At 52.1% G+C, this 19,987-nt stretch overlaps 5 protein-coding genes across 6 annotated transcripts; 3 read left to right on the top strand and 2 right to left on the bottom strand.

Moving 5' to 3' along the window:
• Positions 1 to 2,539: 2,539 nt before the first annotated feature.
• AAFC00_001138 (uncharacterized protein) lies at positions 2,540 to 4,604 on the top strand (the record flags this gene model as incomplete). Its single annotated transcript, XM_069340291.1, has 3 exons — positions 2,540 to 3,568; positions 3,618 to 3,680; positions 3,729 to 4,604. The coding sequence occupies 3 exons, from the start codon at positions 2,540 to 2,542 to the stop codon at positions 4,602 to 4,604; spliced, it is 1,968 nt and encodes a 655-aa protein (XP_069203760.1).
• Positions 4,605 to 5,037: 433 nt separating this feature from the next.
• Positions 5,038 to 5,676, bottom strand: AAFC00_001139 (uncharacterized protein; the record flags this gene model as incomplete). The annotated part of the gene is made up of 2 exons (XM_069340292.1): positions 5,038 to 5,367; positions 5,461 to 5,676. 2 exons carry the CDS (start codon positions 5,674 to 5,676, stop codon positions 5,038 to 5,040), a joined length of 546 nt encoding a protein of 181 aa, XP_069203761.1.
• A 3,152-nt stretch (positions 5,677 to 8,828) lies between these two features.
• On the bottom strand, positions 8,829 to 11,177 carry AAFC00_001140 (uncharacterized protein; the record flags this gene model as incomplete). Its single annotated transcript, XM_069340293.1, has 1 exon — positions 8,829 to 11,177. The coding sequence occupies one exon, from the start codon at positions 11,175 to 11,177 to the stop codon at positions 8,829 to 8,831; it is 2,349 nt and encodes a 782-aa protein (XP_069203762.1).
• A 621-nt stretch (positions 11,178 to 11,798) lies between these two features.
• AAFC00_001141 (uncharacterized protein) lies at positions 11,799 to 13,173 on the top strand (the record flags this gene model as incomplete). 2 transcript variants are annotated; one of them, XM_069340294.1, is made up of 5 exons in its annotated part: positions 11,799 to 11,820; positions 11,884 to 12,781; positions 12,864 to 12,951; positions 13,017 to 13,067; positions 13,144 to 13,173. In XM_069340294.1, 5 exons carry the CDS (start codon positions 11,799 to 11,801, stop codon positions 13,171 to 13,173), a joined length of 1,089 nt encoding a protein of 362 aa, XP_069203763.1. The 2 variants fall into 2 exon arrangements, with proteins under 2 accessions (XP_069203763.1, XP_069203764.1); XM_069340295.1 differs by lacking the exon at positions 13,144 to 13,173 and having other exon boundaries at positions 13,017 to 13,118.
• A 3,186-nt stretch (positions 13,174 to 16,359) lies between these two features.
• On the top strand, positions 16,360 to 19,380 carry AAFC00_001142 (uncharacterized protein; the record flags this gene model as incomplete). The annotated part of the gene is made up of 5 exons (XM_069340296.1): positions 16,360 to 16,397; positions 16,457 to 16,798; positions 17,909 to 17,949; positions 18,013 to 18,176; positions 18,235 to 19,380. 5 exons carry the CDS (start codon positions 16,360 to 16,362, stop codon positions 19,378 to 19,380), a joined length of 1,731 nt encoding a protein of 576 aa, XP_069203765.1.
• Between the last annotated feature and the right edge of the window lie 607 nt (positions 19,381 to 19,987).

The raw sequence follows: 19,987 nt of genomic DNA on the forward strand, positions 1-19,987 counted from the left end.
TTGAATCCTTGGGAAATGGATCAGTCTCTCGAGCGATTGTGTTATCGTCACCTTCCCAGCAATTATTCCGGCATATGCGTTTGGTCTCCAGGATGAATTTACCGACTTTGTAGCGTTGGCTCTCTTCTTCGGCGGCAACATACTTCCAGCCAAGCATGCTACCGCATTGCGAACAGCTGATGTCGCTGACTGTGTGTGCGCCTGTCACTAGATTCCTGGCAACAGGCTTGTGTGTGTGCGTATTTGGCAGATCTGGCAATCTCCCATACCTCGAGCCTCTGCTAAGAGCTACATTTTCGAGTTGTCTTGGAGGAGCTACGAGATAGGCACGACCATGCCGTCCGGTGAAACCTTTGGAGATTATCTGGTCTGCCAGAGCTAAATCTGCAAGGCAGCGAGAGCAACGAATGGCTGATGAGTGGCCTGTCAAGAATGTTTGAGGGTTGCTAGACGAGATTGTGCTGTCAGCCGTCCCAGAGCTGGACGCTGAAGTACTGGAGTCAGTGCTTGACTTTCGACGTCCGAATGGCAGTGATTGTGTAAGGTAAGTGGGAAATAAGTCAATTGGTGAAGGGATGGAGAGACGCATTTCTTCGATTAGTGAGGTGGCGGCACACACAACCTCCAGGCGAGAAGCTACAAGACACAATCGCGTTGTCTAGGTAGTGGTGCGAATGGATCACTACTGGACTTTCAATGTGTCGCCACTGAGAGCATCCCACTCTCACTCTCATTATAAATGAGTTGAGACATCAAGACGAGTAGGCAGACAAGTAACTCGAAGGGAGGGGTAGAACGGCTGGGCCACCCATACTGCTGGCTTATCAGTCACCTCATCATTAGGTAGCCAATATTTATCTCTGATGCTTAGGTGCAATGTCTGCAACGTCCTCGTGACCACTAACGAGTCTTGGAGCTTCATGTCCAATCCTACCTCATGTAAGGATGATTGCATTGCCCCGCACATGCTATGCCCCTCAGCTGGCATGTGATTTCGATCTCACCTTATCTGTTCTGCCAACACCACAAGCATACCTTACCTTATATACGATATTCATCCCCTGTATACCTGTCAAACGCGCTAATATCAAGTCCATGAAAGATAACCTATAGTGTATACAACTCGAGCCAGAGAAAGCTAGCGAGGCTAGTAAGATGTTGCTGCACTACTGCGATCGTATAGCATTCGAATTGTTGTATTCGTAATGTGGACGGTAGGTGGCAGGTCACTTTATGATGAACCTCAGATGACAGTCGGTCGCTCTTTCTACTTCTGATCGCGTGTTATGCCTTTCTGTCCAGCAAATCTATAGAAGCCCATAAGTTCTCTCGTTCACTTCTCTAGACGAGGCGTTGCTTATCACCAACTTCAAGGTTGTCTTATCCCCATCATTAAAACATACAGCTTCATGCGATGAGAGCTTCCAACTCAGTCAAGAGAAATGAGTCTTTTTCAAACCACATTCATTCACCAGTGCAGCGTCAAAAGGTCCATTTTGGGGAGAGTTTCGAAAGCGAACAGCTCATCATCGCACCACATTCATATGCAGACAAGACAAAACCTACCACCATAGAAGCACTATCACCTACAGCCAAACTTCAGCGAAAACCCAGCCGACTTATTGCCAAGCTACACCATCACCGAGGTATGTTCTGTTTCGTTGTCCGCGGATTGGTAGCTCTAATATCGCCTTCGTCAGATGAGTTAGAACCTCTGATACAACGAGGCTCTCACAAATCACCGAGTCCAACTACTAAACTAAAGAAGTTACAACGGCTCTTGAAGCCTCCAGGCTCTATCTATGTTCCACGCAAAGCCGTCCACTTTGACGGCTCACCCGAGGCTTCCCCAGAATCTAACGCACATGAAGGCTCGGAGTCACTCAACTCTGGTTTGCCCGAGGCCAGTTTCTTTGCACCTTCTTCCCCATCCTTCCTACTGCGAACCTCGAGGACAAGTCATGCAGCACACAGCATCACATCTCTGGCTGATATGAATGGTGGTAGTACTTTCCTTCCGTCGGCCATCGCCACAATCATACACCGGCCGAACGAAAAGGCCCAGCCAGTGGTATTGCACCTGGATACGGACACTGGCAACCCCCCAAAGAGCTTCCATGAACATGGGTCGGCGGTGATATCCCATGGTAACTCTTCTATACCCTCCGAGTATGATAAGAACCTCAGTGCAAGTCCGATCAGCAAGGCATCAACAGGCAAAACGTCTTTTTACCTGAGTGGAAACTCTTTTGGATCTCAGAAATCAGTTGAGATGAAGACTGCGCTCGATCAGTCCCACTCTCTGAATCGAAATCTTCTTTCATGTACAGAAGAGTTGGCCCCGATCGAAGAATCTGGGGTCCGCTTGATAAAAATTCCTTGTGTTGAGGCATCACTCACTTTCAAGCCAACAGTGGTAACCGTCGAATCCGCCACAGCCGCCAAGGTGTTCTTTGAGACACACTTCAATTCGCTCCTGTCAGATCCAGTGTCTCCTCGTACAGCACGTCGCTGCAGATTACAACAGAGACTATAGGAAATGTCGCTCAACATCGAAGATCGAGAACGGGCTTACCAACGATGGAACCAAGCCGAGAGTGATCATTTACGACAGATTCGTGTCTTAAAGAGCACATCGCTTGCAAGACACGCTGCAAAAGGAATTTCTATTGCAGGTTATGAGTCCGTCCGGGTCCTTGGTAAAGGAAGCTTCGGTGTGGTCAGACTGGTGAGGGAGAAACCTGTCGTAACCCCACTTTCGGATCCTGTGAAATATGCTTCAGATGGAACTTTGGAGGGTCAGCAACATGAGACCGACTTGGGTATACAGAGCAGTTACTCGAAGGACGTCTACGCGATGAAAGTCATTCGCAAATCAGAGATGCTGCGAAGCTGCCAAGAAGGTCATCTTCGCGCAGAACGGGATCTCCTGGTCGCGAGTGAAGGTTCCCGCTGGGTAGTGCCACTGATCGCTAGTTTCCAGGACAATACAAATCTCTATCTTGTCATGGAATACATGGTTGGTGGCGACTTCCTCGGAATGCTTCTGCGAGAGGACATGCTGGATGAATGGGTTACGAGATGGTATATTGCTGAGATGATTTTGTGCATCGAGGAGGCCCACAAGATGAACTGGATCCATCGCGATATCAAGCCTGACAATTTTCTTATCAGCCCTTCTGGTCACCTCAAGATCTCGGATTTTGGCCTGGCGTTTGATGGGCATTGGTCGCATAGCCAGTCATACTACTCTGGACATCGCTACACACTTCTCGAGAAGCTCGGGATTTCGGTCCAGGGAGACGAAGAAGATGTGGAAGAAGCAAAGTGCAAGGACACACGTTCGACATCCAAGCCCACCTCTACAGGGAAGACCGGAAAACGTAGAAATGATGCTGATGACGGTGCAAGACGAGAGGGCCTTCTCAATTGGCGCGATCGAACTGAGCGCAAGAGACTCGCGAAGAGTATCGTCGGTACAAGCCAGTACATGGCACCAGAAGTCATACAAGGTCGAGAGTATGATGGACGATGTGATTGGTGGAGTATTGGAATTATTCTATATGAGGTGCAATAACCTCTCACTTCACGTCTGAATAGACACTGACTAGATACAGTGCTTGTACGGCATGACGCCGTTCTTCTGCGAAAACCGACAGCGTACCAAAGACAACATTTTGGTAAGCTCTGAGTAGAGATACGATCGATATTTGGAGCTGACATTGCAGAATCACCGGGCTACCTTGGAGTTTCCTGACCACGAGCGATGGTCAAGACCCAGCAGTGACTCAAGGAGGCGATTGCCACCTGTTGGTAACGTAGTGATTGACCTGATCAGTAGTCTGCTTCAGGCCAAAGAGATGCGCTTGAGCTCAAGGGTGTACCGTGTTCACGACTTTCGCACGGGGAGGCGCGTGGGGTCCGCACCTGCATTGCAGGGGCTCATTGGCAGACACGTCTATCCTAACGGGGCCGAGGAGATCAAGGCTCATCCATTCTTCTCGGGCATTCCATGGGATCAGATGCATTTGACTCGCCCTCCTTTCATTCCGAATGTACGTGAACATCAATCTATCACCAAATACTTTGAAGAAGAGCATGATATTGTGACGGACGATTCCTCAAGCTACACCAGCATGAAAGACAATGTCGACTCCACAGCTTCAGAGACCCAGATCAAGGATTTTATGGGCCACCATTATGACAAGTGGAGAGCAGAGCGAAGGAGACGGGAAAAGGCGGAACTGGGCTTACACGAGTACCCCGATGATCAGTATGAGGTTCTCAAGGACAGGATGGGCCATCGCTTCGAGCATTTTCGAGCTCAGCGAATCTTGGAAGTGCGCCGATCGCAGCTCAACAAAGGCATCGACCCTGACGCTGCGCTTGCAGCCACGACCAACAAGAAGCCGAAGGAAATGAAGAGACCAAGGGACAAGATGTTGAGGGATCCAGATATTGCAAAGGTGGTCATGAAGCTGAGGAAGAAAGGAGCATTCTTGGGGTATACCTATCGCAGACCTACGCCGTTTCCTGTGGATGAAGCGATGTGCAGGGGAAGGGTGGCCTGTTCGAGGCCTAGTATTATCCCTGTGAAGCCTTGATTGTGTACAGTCGAGGTCACTTCGTTTCAATACTACCTGCGTTTTCTCTTCTTTGAATGGTTGTGATGACTTTCGTGTTCGTATCGTAGGCTTCAAACTCTCAAAGCTGATGTGGAAATATTGGAATATATACGTACGAGCAGATGCGTGGGGTGAATGTATAGAATGAAGTAGCCAATATCAGTCTATCAAGCATGAAACCCATCTATAGAAGCGAACAAGATTAATCAAACATATAGTTTCATATTCGGAAACGTTACCTTCCTCGGACCTTCCAGCTCTTGAAACAGCGTTCCAAGGTAGAAGAGAAAAAACAAATGGATATTCGATTCATATAAGCAACCAGAACAACGCCGTCCCCTCCCCTCGCCTACCCTCCGAGGCCTATACTTTCGCGGAGCTGTCGTATAGGCATATCATCCCACTCCCCCGGTTACAACAACACGACAAGCACAGCCGCAACAACCGGCAGCCCAACAGCCCCCGCCCATCCCATTGCCCCAGTCGTGCCAACCCTCAGCGCCGCAGCACCAGACGCCGACCCTGTAAGATTGAACAGCGTAAACTTCAACCTCCCACCGCATATCTCGCTCGTATTGCCCACGCAGGCGAGATTACACTCGCTGGCGTCGAGCTGCACGGACAGCGTGCTAAGGTACGGCGAGCACCAGCACTCCTGGCCGTACTCGAGACCAGCGTACTGGAAGGAGCCCGCGGCGCAGAAGTCGAGGCAGGATTTCGTCGAGGCCGTCGCGTTGGATTCCTGTTTTTGTTTCCATCAGTGCTTTTCTTGCGCGCGCGCGCGCGCGCGCTCTGAGTCGTACACTCGGATAGAGGTGTAGAACGAAGGACGCACCATTGCGCCGTTCGCTAGTGCGCGCGCCCCGCTGCCGTTTGGCACGTAGACTGTCTCGTTGTAGCACCCCGCGTACGTGTAGCCGTGCGAGCCGGCGCCGACGACGGCGGTCGAGTTTGCGATTTCGGGCGTCAGGTCTCTTTTGTGCAGGCTGGATTTACCGGCTGAGGCGAGGGATGAGAGGGCCAGGAGCGGGAGGGCGATGAGGGATAGCATGGTTGTTTGTTTTTTCTGTCTTCTGGCGTCGCGGTGAGAGGACCAGAGGGGGTTGAGTCGTGGAGTGAGAGAGTGGTTTGCGAATACTTGCCGTCGACGATACAGAGTGACTGGAGATGGAAAGAAAGAAAGGAAAGAAATTGGTGATTCACCTGCTGCGCTGCGGAGAGAGATAATCTGGCACAACCTTATCTCTTGTGTTTCTGTAGGATCGAACAACACAAGGTAGGCGGATCAAAGTAATTGAGCTGAACTACCGTACCTTCTTTTACCCTTTTTCCTACCTTGAGCTTAAACCTGCCATAGTACTTGCGCCGGGTCTAGCAGGACGCGCCGAGGAAGAAGAGGGCTGCTGCTGCTTTGCAGTTGGGTCCCGCCAACCGACCGTTTGCTGTGCGCGTGTGTGCATGCATGCCACCACCCCCCAATTCCTATCAACGCCTGAAGAAAGAAAAAAGACTAACGATTGTAGACAAGCCCACTGCATGTCTAGAACCTGAGAACGAAAGGGTAAATAATCCACTAAGAACAAAATGCACGGTTCGGGGAGAGGGAATCATGCAGGTCCCTGAGCCGGCAAAGTCGTTTGTCCTGTTTGGGGTTGGCTGGCTTTGCCCCTGCGCAAGCCATGGGCTAGCTTCTTTTGCTGAAAGATACAAGTAGAGAGAGAGGTGTGGGTGGGTTTTGGCGGTGGACTTCGTACTCGTGTCTATTTATATGCTATCTCTGGTCATGTCTGTATTGCATATTGCATACTGCATATTCAAGTGTTCCGAGGCGCTGGGGCAGTAGTATACGAGTGGTTCTTGCGATATGCATGTATGATAAGGTAGTCTCGTGGAAGGCTGACTCAGGTCCCAACACATGGCTTGGATCAGCACAGCGTTTGATTGTCGTTAAGAATTCGATCGACCACGAATATTCACTGTACATACATTCTCCAGAAACACGTAAAATCATGTCTACGACCGTACATACACGGCCACCTTGAGCAACCTCTACTCCTCTCGGCCTTGCGCCGACATCATCAGCCGCGAAGGGTCAGCGGCACTTTCAGTATGACAACATGGACAGGGTCCCGTGCCCAACCCCGGCGGCTCCAGGCAATCTTCGTAAAAGTCATGACCATCCGCCGTCGCAAACCACACTGGTGCAGCCGGTCCGATAACACCGCTGTCGCCAGTCAACAGATCAAGACCCTCTGAGGATGTATAGCTGCCTGCTACACCGCCTGTTGAGCTGATCGTCGCGGCATCGTTGTCCGTATCCTCTTCCTCGCTTGTTGCAGAGCAATCAGAGTGAAATGCGATCCCTGAGTCGCGAGCAACATGGATGCGTTCGCTTTGAAGTCTCTCGTCAGTTTCACTTCCTTTGTGTATAGACGATCCGGCAGGATCCCGAGCTCTGACCTCAGAAGCCATCGGGAAGAGTGTTGTGATAGGTAATCCGATGAATTTCACCTTGCGATGACGCTGCTTATACCGATCCACGTCGACAAGCTTTCCCTCGGATGAACTGGTGGGCGGTGCAGTCATGGAGAAGGCTTGCGCAAGTGGTGACATCGTTCTTGTGGTGTTAATGTTGTAATATACCGCATCCCTAAGGCATTTCGGCAATCGTTGAATCAGCTCGAATGGCATCGAAATCGTTTCTCTGTTCCGGTCATGGCCTGCTTCTCCATCTTCCTCTACTTCCGCCTCATAATCAGAATCCGAAGCAGTCGTCAATCGGGCCATCTCTTCGATGGGACACTGCGGCTGCAGCACATTTGCTGAAGCCAGCTCCTCGACATTGTCTGATGTATTGACAGGCTCAGTCGTCGGGACATGTACACTTTCAATCGATGAAGGGCCCGCAGACATCAATAGTTCAGCAGACTGGCGCCGTCGCTGTCTGTCGGCTGCTTGCTCATAAATTGCCTGCAGCTGGACCATGTTCTTCTCGTGCTTGGTGGTAGGAGGTGCGGCATCACTGCCAGTCTGATCGGGTTGGTTTCTCCTGGCGGCTTGGTCGCGGATGTTGAGGAGTTGGGCCATGATGCGTGCGTGTCTTCCAGTCCGAGACTCCATTGTTTCTTCCGCGTGGACAGATCGCTCTAGATAACAAGGGGTGATCTATGAAATGTTTCGAGATGGGGGCTCTGAGTTTCTGATGCTGGGTGCTGCTGTTAAAGATAAGGTTGGAGTGAGAGACGAGTGTATCCTTCTTCTCCAACTCTTTTACGAGGGAAGTACGACTTGATCTAGTTCCTTGTAGATGATGAGAGCAAAACAATAAATTGAGGTTAGAACTTCAAGTACTTTGCTCTTGATCGGGAGTTTGCCCATTTCATATACCAAAACTGTTGCACTTAGCTTTCTGGACCTCTAGCAATGTATGTTGCGCATCACAGTTCGCACACCTGCACTTTAGCTTCACTGGTCTTGGGTTTGGCTTATTAGACTTGCTTGCAAACGCACGTATGTTTACACTTGACTTATTTACCTTGCCAATACCGAAGGCAGGTTGGCTTGATTTGCATTAAGGGTATTACAGCTCGCGAAGCGGATTTCAATAGATATGATGTCGTGAGGCCTTGAGTAGAGCAAGGCAAGTAAGGGAAAGTGGTAGTAGAAGCACCACTTTTACTTGCTTACTGATGGTGTTAGAACAGAGTGAATGGGAACGCAGCTCCTTCCTTAACTTGGCCAGAAACCGAAAACACGTGAACGCAGTTAAGCTTGCTAACACAGTCAAGGAAGCTTATAATCTTGTCAAGGCAATCAGAGCCAGACACAGGGATTGGGGAACAACGACGATGATGGTGGCCTTAAGAATGATACTGAATCTAGATCAGCTCCTGTGCAAACACACCTCTCGTGAAATAGGCAAAACACTCTCTACCGCCCGAGTATCCTTTTCGCCACGATTTCCAATTGCCCGTGATTGCGTGTGCGAGAATGCAGAATGCAGAACTCCCGTGACACAAGGAGGCGCCGCCCAAGGGAAAACCAAAAAAAGAAGGAATCGGACATGTAATCATTCCGGCAACACCAGCCAATGTTGGGGAGGGAAAACAAAAGACGAGGGACCGAGGAATGCACCGCTCGTGAAGACCAGATGTACTCCAAGGAGTCCAACCCAGGGAAACCGCCGTCACTGAGAAGAAATTCTTAAAGAAGTTCCCCATCTCCATCGCCGGCATCACTACCACTATCCCAATCCACCTCATCATCCTCCAACTCCTCGGCACGACGTTGCACCTCTGCCAAGCCGCTGACTTCCTCGACGAACCCCTTCTCGTTGACAGCTCTCTTGACGAAATCCCATCCGTCCTTCTCAAATGCTGAGATAATTGGTGGTGAACATGCGGAACAGCAGTCATAGGAACGACCTTTGATGGTCATTGTGCTCCAGTTCGACAGGAAGCCGCGGAGTTGGTGAGGTACTGTACCGAGAGGATGGTCGGATTCGTCCTGGGCCGCTTGTTTCGCTGGTGCCGAAGACGACGAGGTCATTTGAGATTGAGATTGAGATTGAGATGATGAAAGACCAGACGACGATGATGTGGTGGGTTGTACGGGTGCGGGCGCTCGCACGCGTCGTGGATGTTGTATCACTGACACAAGCAGCTCGACGGCCAGCGCTGATGCGAGAGGAGCGACGCCTGGTCTCGTTACGGTGCATTGCTGATCCAAAGTCGCGGATTTCAGGGAGTCAGCGGGGGCTACAACATCACTACAGAAATAGCAGCCCAGTTCTTCTTCTTGCGCCGTCATGCGCACGCCATGTCTCATGACCATGTACGTATCGAAGCCCAGAGCGGCATTGATCATGATCTTGCCCATGGATTTGCCCATCACTGTCGGTAACCACCGGGATTCGCGGGTGTCCATGAGTAGAAAGATGGCGTCGTGCTCTCTGATCAGGTCAAGTAGCTTGTCGTACTCTGCTTTGCCTTTTGCATCGTCCATGATGGGGTGACCGGCCATGGGAACAGACATAACGTGCCCCGTGGCGTCGACACCTGGATATATCTCTCTGAGAGCTTCGGCTGCGCGTTCCGCTTTGCGTGCGCCACCAGACAGACAGTCTTTGAAACTGTAGAGGGGTTGTCGGACCGGATTGCTGTAGCTCACCTTTGCGTTGTCGACAAAAGTGATCTTGCGCACTCCCCAGCCCATGAGGTTTCGTGCGACGTATGAGCCCAATGTGCCAGCACCCAGTAATAGACATTTTGTTTGTTTGATGGCATCGAGATCGATGGACGGAGCGATGCGCCACTTGATGAGTTTCAGGTTCAAGTCGACGGCTTGATCTGCGAGTCTCGAAGGGTCCATGTAGGCAGCCAGGTCGACGGTTCGAGAGGTAAGTTTGTTGTTATCATTGCGTTCCCAGCCAGTGATCTTAGGGCAGGGACCTCGTTCCTCGGGCGGGATGGATCGGGGAGAAATGGCGGGTGGCGTGCTCGGTCGAGAGTTGGCTTCTGTCTTCGTCGCCGCTGCAGGGGCCAGTGATTGTGTAGGCTGTGCAGCCGTTGACTCGGGCCGGGGGGCCTTGTCGCTTTCGGTCTTGATGCTCTCGATGTGAAGGATGATACTGGTGGGATGCTCCCGTCGCGCATGCGTGTCTCTGTAACAAAGGACTTGGAGATGATCGAGTTGCCAACGCTGTCGCACCAGTACAAGCAGGTTTCGTAGCATCCAACCTGGATTGCTGGGGTAAGTAGACGGATCGGCGAAACATATAAACCGGTCGCCGGGCTCTGCATTGTCGAAGAAGCCCTTCTCGTATGCGGACAGAGAATCGATCTGCCAAACATAACCGACGTCTTCCTCGGCCGGAGTGGTAGGATAATCAGTGCTTCCCCGTCTCTCGTACTCGTCGTGATCTTCTGGTACGTCCGTGTCATGGTGGAGATCGAGGAGACCCTTCTTCACCTTTTTGGCCAAGAAGAAACCGCGTTGGCGCGTGTCGACGCTGTATTTCCACGTCTGAACTTTGTCGACCAGGTGCAGGGTGTCGTTGGGGGTGAGCTGCTGAACGGCAGCGCCTGGGCGCATGCGCCACTGCGGACTCGAGTGCAGGGCGGGATATGCAAAATGGTAGTTGAACTTGTATTTCTTCAGGTCGGCGAAACATATGGCGGAGAAGGAGGCGAGGAGCGAGGGACAGGAGAAGATTGTGCCGTCGTGGATTGCATCCCACAGAGTCTGGCCGGCGCGTTCGATGTGTGCCGTCCTATCGACGCTCTTGTATTCTCCGATGGTGTTGAAGTTGCGGATGTAGCCCTCGCTGCGATAGAAGTTGTTCGGAACATGGTCCGAGGTCAGAGCATTGCCGTGGATCTGCATGCGCGTGGAGCGCTCGGGCATGTCCTTGTGCTGGATCTCGTACAAGCCAATCACTCGGCGGGCGGAAGAGTCGAGCTTGTCATGATTGATTTTGAGATTGGCGAGAGCGGAGTAGAAGGCGAGCTCGATGTCCGAAGTCCAAGGCGCATACTGCAGTAAGCCAGCCATGGTGGACGCTGGACGCTGGACGCTGGACGCTGGACGCTGGACGCTGGACGCTGGATGATGGGAAAATGCGAAGGGAGGGGCAGAAGCCGGAGGGATGTGGGGGAAAGGGGGGAAGAGTGAGGCTGTCAAAGGATATCAATGTCTCAGGTCAAGTCGGTCATGCGGCAGGCACTCAGATGATTAGATGACTTGGGTAGAAGCAGGAGGCGGTTATTATTTCAGGTATTCTTGTCCTTGTCCATCGTGGTCAGGCCTCATGCACCGTCGACTCACACTGCCACAGTAGTAATCCAACACTTTATGGGGATATACAGACACGCGCTAAGGCAGCTCAATGACGTTCATGTGCCTAATCCGGGCTCATGATTGATTTGCGCAGCCCAAAGCGCGTGTTTCGTGTTTTGCTACGCGTCGAGCCCCGAAGAAACCCTGAAACATGCGGCTGAATTGTGCAACAAGTGATTGTTGTTTCGTGTACTACGATGAGGTCTAAAGCAAGATATCACATAGAGATATCCCTCTGTCACTGCTGCGCCAGACGACTTACGCTAAGAAGCTCCTGCTGCAGGGACAGTAGGTACAATACAACAAGCCAGATCAGCCATCTCGTCTATCTCGACCATGTTGATCGGTATATGCGGCGGTATGTGTGCATCTGCACCACCCGACTCGTCGTTGGTCCTAAAAAGCTGAACCCAAAGAAAAGCAATCTGCGCAGGTAAACAATCAGTCGCCAACTACCTGATCCAGACACACGACTTCACTCCGCTTTCCATGAAACGACCATCGCCGACTCCCGCAATCGAGAAATCAGCCGACCTGTGCGATGTGCCGTCATCCACACCTTCATCATCACCAGCAACTACATCAGCGACGACAATCACTACCGCCACACCGCAACCCATCGAATTCGAAAATGTAAACGCTTTAGACGAGCACGTTTCCCGCGACTGGCGCACGAACTTTGTCCTGACCACGATCTGGAACGAGTCCATCCTCGACCACCTGCAGAAGCGACCCTACTTCATCTTCATGAGCATCGACGCCCCGACCGGTTTGCGCTGGCAACGCTTCCGCGCTCGCTGCGCACAACACAACCAGGAAGCCCCGACGCTCGAGGACTTTGTCATCCGCAGCGACGAGCACGTCTACGACACCACGAACAATGGCAGCAGCGCGGGATCGGCGAGTCTGGTGGCGCTGTCTGCCCGCGCTCAGATCCGCATCGTGAACTCCGCCTCGGAGATGTCGACCCTGAACGCAAGTCTCGAGGCTCTGAACCTGCTAGATCCAGCCAGGCTGCGGCCGACGTGGGACCAGTACTTCATGCAACTCGCCGACTTGGCTGCGCGAAGAAGCAATTGCATGCGGCGGCAAGTCGGCTGTGTGCTCGTGCGAGAGAAACGGGTCATCAGCACAGGATACAACGGCACGCCCCGCAACGTGACGAATTGCAACGACGGAGGCTGTCCGCGGTGCAATACCAGTATTGGACGAGGCGGCGCGGCATTGAGTACCTGTTTGTGTCTGCACGCCGAGGAGAACGCGCTGTTGGAGGCTGGAAGGGAGAGGATCGGGGATGCGGCCGTGCTTTATTGTAACACGTTCGTCTTTTGGCCTCCGTCGCAACCATCGTGCTGCCTCATCGTATCAAGACTCACACTGACTTTCGACGACCACAAACAGATGTCCCTGTCTTACGTGCAGCGTCAAAATCGTCCAGGTCGGAATCACAGAAGTCGTCTTCAGCCAAAGCTATCACATGGACGTCGAGGTGACAACACCCATCTCTTTATTTTAATATGAAAAGACATGTGCTAACATGAACCAAATAAACAGAGTGCCAAAATCTTCCAGCAGGCTGGCGTGCGCCTGCGACAATTCTCACCGGTAAGTGGAACAATACCTTTGCAGAAGGAGAAGAAAGCAGAAAAAGCATAGACACTGACACACGAGAGAAAAATAGCCCAGGGAAGGTCTTGTCAATCTATGTTGAGGTGATCCGGATGACTCCTTATATTTTGTCTTTTTCCCTGCGGGATCTGGGAACTTTGCGAGAGGGAAGAAGGAATTGAGGACGTGTGGATATGGATTTTCCCCTTTCTGTCTCGACAGTGTTTTTCCCTCCTGAAAGATGAAGAAAAGGAAAGAAGATTACGACTACGCGGTATGCCGTATATGTATGCCCTCTCTCTCCACACAGATCACAGTCCTATAAAGTCAACGACACCGACCCCGTAGAAGACGTCGGGATATGCGCCTTGGACCCCCTGAAGAGACTCTGCCAGATGAACGCCTCGCTGAGCAGCAGCTCGATGTCCTTTTCCGTCCACTCGCGCGTCGGCAGCGCTTGCAGGAACATCATGACTTCTTGGAAGTCCATCTTGAGCAGCTTGTCCGACCATTTGACGAGAAAAGCGGCGCAGACGTACAGGTGGAAGTGCGAGAAGCCTTGGTCTTCGGCCTGTTTTTTCTTACATTAGCATTGTGACGGGTGATTGTTGGTGGTGGGTATGATGATAAAAAAGAAAAGGAACGTACCAGATATGTATCCCACATGCGAATCGTGTTCTTGACGCTTATCTCGCGCATCAGCAGACAATTCATCCATCTGAAGCTGAACTGGATGAACTCGACGCCCTCCTGTTCCAGATGCTTGGCGAGGTTCGCGTCTATTCTCGTCGTCAGATCCTTCAGTGCCGCCACTTGCCTCTGTATGCCGGGCTGGGCGTAGATGTAGTTGTCCTGGATCCCGTCGAGTAGCTTCGTCAGGCACCAGAACGTGTCTGCCTCGACGGCGTCCAGCACTTGCTTCGGTAGTTGGCCCGGGTCCATTCCGGATTCGATCTCTGGGTCGGTAATGTACATTGCCAGGAAGACCTGCCAGAAGGGCGTGACGAGATCGTTGATGCCTTGCACGTAACCGCTGGCGGGATGTCTGATCGCCCACACATAAAGAATACGTTCCAGTGATCGCTGGGTGGCTTCGTAGCCGTACAGTTCGAGATGTGGATTCGTGCGCGGGACATCAATGCTGATTTGATGCCATATAGCCTCATCCAGACCGCGGCCCTTTCCTCGCTGTCCGACGGGCGAAGAGGCTGGGCCTCCCACCCCTACCACGACGGGCGCATCGCTGGCTGAGGTCCCCTTCTCGAATGCCTGACGCACACCATCCAGATACTCTTTTCGCTTGCGCTCGAGTGTGGCGACTCGCCTCTCGCTGCTGGTGGGGAGGTAGCCGAGTAGGACTTGCCAGGACATGGCGCGAACCTCTTCCGGCAGACCAGACCACGCAGAGTCGCGCAACTCAGATAAAGATATAGAGCTGGATTGCAGTATGCGCTTGAACTTGTTGATGCGCGTGATGCGCGCCGAGTGCTCCTCGAGTTCCTTTGGCGATGCGCTCGGTGAGACGGGAGGATGGTTGATCAGATGTAACAGGTTGGCGGGATCACGTAGGATCTCTTTGTATTGCGGCCGGAGGATTTTCCCGTCGGGCTTTTTGGCAGATGGATAGCTCGGTAGTTTTCTCTCTTCGGCTATGTCACCGTTATCGGCCAGGCCCCAGGAGGGTGACGGGGTGATTGGAGAGAGAGTGGGGAAACTGGACGTCGATCCACCAGGGTCGGATTTCTTCTTGGTCTTCTGTCGCTGGCCCTTCCTCCGCATGCTAGCTATACTCGGCAGTCCAAACTCGTCCTCGTCTTCGTCGAAGTCCAGGGCGCTTTCCCCCTCGTCGTCAATACTGGCGATGGATAAGTCATGTCTGCTTTCTCCGAAGAAGCCAGAGTAGCCACGCCTGGTCGGTGGCGGTGATGATGCATTGCTGGCGGATTTTGTTGGAGGCCTGCTTGACTCTCGTGTGGGCGGTGTTCGAGGCCGCGAGGAAGACAGTGATCTTGAACAGCGTGAGTATATTACAAAGACAGAAAGAGAATACCGAATCATACAATGAGTCAAAGTTCAAGACGTCGGCATGTGAATATGAAGCGCCAAAGACTTTCCGGCCATCACTGCTGGTCGAGGGTTCGCGCTTGGAGGTGTTGGAGGTAGTACGCCAGAAAGGAGCCAAAGAACTGCGGGCACATGCATCAGTCTATACCAATAGCCAAGGACAAATTGGACGTTCTGTACCCACTCCGATCTGTCTACATAGGACCAAAGGCCACGTCAGCTTGTTCGACTATAGCGCAATCGAGGGATAGGATGATTGTGTGTGCGAAAGCCACTGGAGACGAACCGACCTGTACCATTTCCTATAGACGCGGTATCAGATCAGTGTTATGCGCAAAGTAAAGCACCATGGCTGGGCAATGTTCTTTACTTACCTGTTGACCCTTTCTGGACATTCTTGTCGAGCTAGACCAGCTCTGTCTTGTTGCGCAGTCGTGGATTGTTTGTGTTACTTAGCAAACAAACATGGTATGATTTCACATGGACAACAGGTCTGTCGTGAATATGGGATTGTTTTGCTGCAAGGTAATTGCATATGCAATAACAGAACAGTGCATGCTGCTCTGCTGGCACAGTTGACAACAGCAATGAGCCCCCAGTGGCCCCCCATGTCTATTGGCGCATACCTCACTGTATGATGCCATTGGCGTCTGGGCGTGATAGAGACCCTAACCGTCTTGGGCCTGTCTCTCGGGCCTCTCTCTCTTGCGCCCCTCATCGTGTGTCTGTGTGGCTACAGTGTATTGCGACGGAAGCGGAATGCCGAGCTTCAGCCATATATCCGGCCAAGACAGTCACTACTACTGTCGCGATGATTTGGAGCTTTGGCCTTTGAGCTTCGGGGCTTGGCGCTTGGGCCCCTTTGAACCCCCGAATTTGTTCACAATCCAGACTAACTCTGTACAAAGTAGAGGCTAGAGAGAATTGAGCTAGAGAGAATTGAGCTAGAGAGAATTAAGAATTAAGGTACAGGTAGGAGCCAGACCAGCTCACTGTCAAGTCTCGACGTTCACTCTACTTCTCTTTCTTACCTTACCTACCACAGAACCACATCATCGTCTACCGCTTCTACCATTGCTTTGAAAGACGACATTGTGACCACTCAGGGTGTCTCTATCCGCAGAGAATCTCAGAACCAGCCGTCGTCACAAACCTTGATTTTCTCGGCGTAGCCTTCGAGCGCGGTTGATCTGGCAATCTCTGACACCCTCATCTATCCGCTAACATGGCAGACCACGACGAGGAGGATCTGTTCGCTGACCTGTAGGCGTTTTCTGAATCATACCATCCTCGCCTGAGCGCACTTCTGACGAGCTCTACAGGTACGAGAACGAAGATGCAGCACCCGCAGCTCCCGCCCCTGCTACCACTGCACAACCCGCCGCGGCTGCCCCTCAACCGGAACCTGCAGTCACTGCACAAGACAACTCTGCCGCCCAGCAGGCACATTCTGTCCCTTCTGAGGCTATAGCAAATGGCTCCAACGACTACGGCGCGTACGATCAAACCCAGCAGGACACAGCCCATGATGATTTACAGTATGACGGTGCACAACAACACCAAGACTACGACTATAACAATGGCCATGACCAAGGAAACGGCCAGGTTGCCGCACAACAGCACCAGGAAGAAGATTACAAGCCTATCGGCATAAAAGAAGACGGGTAAGTCCTGCAACCTTTTCTTGTCAACTTTCGAGCCATCCGCCTTCGAGGTAAGCAAGTCAACACGATCCAGGCGAACCTGGGCACGGAGCCTACAGCCCAACATCGCCGAGGCTGTTGCCGTTGTCGAACAGGTGTAAGGTTCACATTATGAATGTAGCAAGCCTTTCAGACTACTGGGGTTTTGCGAGTCGTCTGCGGCGGCACTATTCACTCTCTAGGGACGCGTTCCTTGACACAAACGAGAAGCAAGAAAGCGGTAAAAAGATCATTGAATCATGCTCGCAAGTATATGTCACGGAAGGAAAAGAGACGTTTGGGATGAAGCGTTACACCTCCTATGGGTCATTGACCACTAGCGAGAGGCTACTCAAGCATATTTCATATCAAGATATTGGCCTGGATACATCAGATGCACGGTGGAATTTTTGGAAAAAAAAAGATTGGACATCTATGGGCTACATATACGCCGTAGTGGTCCGTGTCCGTCAGACATTCGCGACCTCTCTGAGCTGGGAACTACAGAGCTCGCGAGCATCGCCCATAGCCATTTAGCTTCATGTCGATAACTCTTCATAGAGCTTAGCTAAAGCATGGAATCGAAGCTGCCGCTATGCCATTGCAACGACCTAGTCCCACTGCGTTGCTTCAAGCAATCGTGGAATTTATTCCTCTCGACAATACTCGACTTGCTTGACATCGTGGGGCTGTCAGACGTGCCTGCTTCTTTCTTGGCACTGCCTTTGGAAGATTCAGACCGCATGTGCGCTTTCCTGGTTGGCTTTCATATTTGTTGTCACCATCGCCTTCGCCATCATCAACATGGTCGGTCTGGAGAGAGACTACAGGCAATCGCCTTTGGACAGTCCATTGGGCATCCCTACGAGTATTTCACGCGTAGACGTGGCCAGAGACCTGGCACTGTTTGTGTTGAACAGACGCGAGTTCATAAGCTGCGGTACTCCCGCTGCGATGCTCAAGCAACTGATCAGATACTGAAGACTTGCGTGTTACTATTAACCTCAATGGAGGCTGGATGGCTCTATTCTTGACTGACTACTATTGTTACTGATGGTGTTAAAAATTATGCTAATATAAATCGCACCATAGCAAAATGTTTATTGGAGGTCTAAACTGGGAAACCACCGACCGTGAGTGTGATACCTGACTTGATGTATATTTTGCTGCAGCTGCTAACCATGAGTGTCGCATAGAATCTCTCCGCGATTACTTCTCGCAATTTGGCGAGGTTGTTGAGTGTACCGTGATGCGCGATGGCGCCACCGGTCGTTCACGTGGATTCGGCTTTCTGACCTTCAGAGATCCCAAGACTGTCAACATCGTCATGGTCAAGGAACATCAACTTGACGGCAAAATTGTAAGCGGAACAGTCAAAAACTGCAGGTAAAGTGTATCTACTAATGTAAGGACTCCAGATCGACCCGAAGCGTGCGATTCCCCGCGACGAGCAGGAGCGCACCAGCAAGATTTTCGTTGGCGGTGTCAGCCAGGAAGCAACTGAGCAAGACTTCAAAAACTTTTTTATGCAGTTCGGCCGCGTCCTGGACGCTACGCTTATGATGGACAAGGACACTGGCCGCCCTCGTGGCTTTGGGTTTGTCACTTTCGACAGTGAAGCTGCTGTTGACCGTACCCTTGAGCGACCCCTTGAGATTCTTGGCAAGTACATTGAGGTCAAGAAGGCACAACCGCGTGGCAATATCCGCGATGATGACGACAGCCGAGGTGGTCGGTTCAACAAGCATAACAAGTTCAACCCGAATGCAGGCGCTCAGAGTGGCGGAGGTTTCGACAATTCTGGTATGAGCGGCGGTCAAAATCCTGCTGCCATGGGCGGCGCCAACCAGGGAATGAGCCCTGCGATGATGGCCCAGTACTGGCAGCGCATGCAGCAGTACTTCCAGATGATGCAGCAGCAGATGGCAGCCGCGAACATGGGCGGTGGTGGTGGTATGAACCCCATGAGCAATCCTGCCATGATGCAGCAGATGATGGCAATGCAGCAGCAACAAGGAGGTAACGGTCCTGCCGGCGGCATGAACCCCGCCATGATGCAACAAATGCAGCAGATGCAGCAGATGCAGCAGATGCAACAACAGCAGCAGCAGATGCAGCAACAGCAACAGCAACAGCAGGGCAGCCAAGGCAACGTGCCTAGCGGTCCGGCGTCAGCATCTCCCATGAACGGTGGACCAGGTGCGCGACCAGGCTACACGGCTCAAGAGCAGATGGCATTCGAGCAGCAGAAGTACGAGCGGCAGCAGGTCACTCGCGGTGGCGGTGGTCCGGGCAGCGCTACCTCCTGGGAAGGCATGTACGATGAAGTCCCCGCTCCGGGAGGGAATGGCATGGGTGGCGGCGGCGGCGGCGGCGGTCGTGGTGGCTTTGGTGGCAGAGGTCGTGGTCGTGGTGGTGGCAGCCAGACTCCTCAACCTCAGGGCATGGCACCGGCCAACGCACCTACCGGTCCCAAGAATGCCGGCAGGCCAGGAGCCAACTACCGTGGCGGTGGCCGCGGCGGGCACAGAGGTTTCCACCCCTACGCCAGAGGTGGTGCGTGAGGGGGCATGTCGACGATACCGAAGGATATCAACGTTTGTCTCGGCGACACTAAACGGAGCATGGCGGAAGGGTACAATTGCTTCACCCCCGGGCAATGATCGCACAATTCACGGACTGCTGGCCCATCGCCGCAAGCGATCCGACCTAGGACAACCGACGCCCCGTTTCTCACCGATTACTATTCCTCTCACAAGATCTCTCTCTCCCTCGCTCTAATCTGTTTCTTTCGTATATTACACTTTAACCACAACGGTGTTTCCAGCCAAAGGGAAAAGCTGGCGGGAGGAAAGGCGCAGTCATTCGGGAGGAAAGAAACCTCTGTCTTATTATATAACATGTAAAACCAATTCAAAACCACGAGGACATGGAAGGAAAACGGTTTTTCTTTTCCTTTTGGGGCCAAGTATGCGTGCCCGCTGGGTGAGATGCGACGTGTTCTACTATGGGAATCTGGCGTTTTACATTCATGCATGGTAGGAGGGAGATGAACTTTTCTCTTTCGTTCTTCTTTCCCTTGAGGAGGGAGCTAGTTAGGGATGGTCGGAAGGCAGTGAAGTCAGAAAAATATCAACTCAATATGTACTAGCAAGCAACGGAATTCTTCAC

The sequence above is a fragment of the Neodothiora populina genome (assembly GCF_041146345.1).
Source record: "Neodothiora populina strain CPC 39397 chromosome Unknown canker_contig_12, whole genome shotgun sequence".
Lineage (NCBI taxonomy): Eukaryota > Fungi > Ascomycota > Dothideomycetes > Dothideales > Dothioraceae > Neodothiora > Neodothiora populina.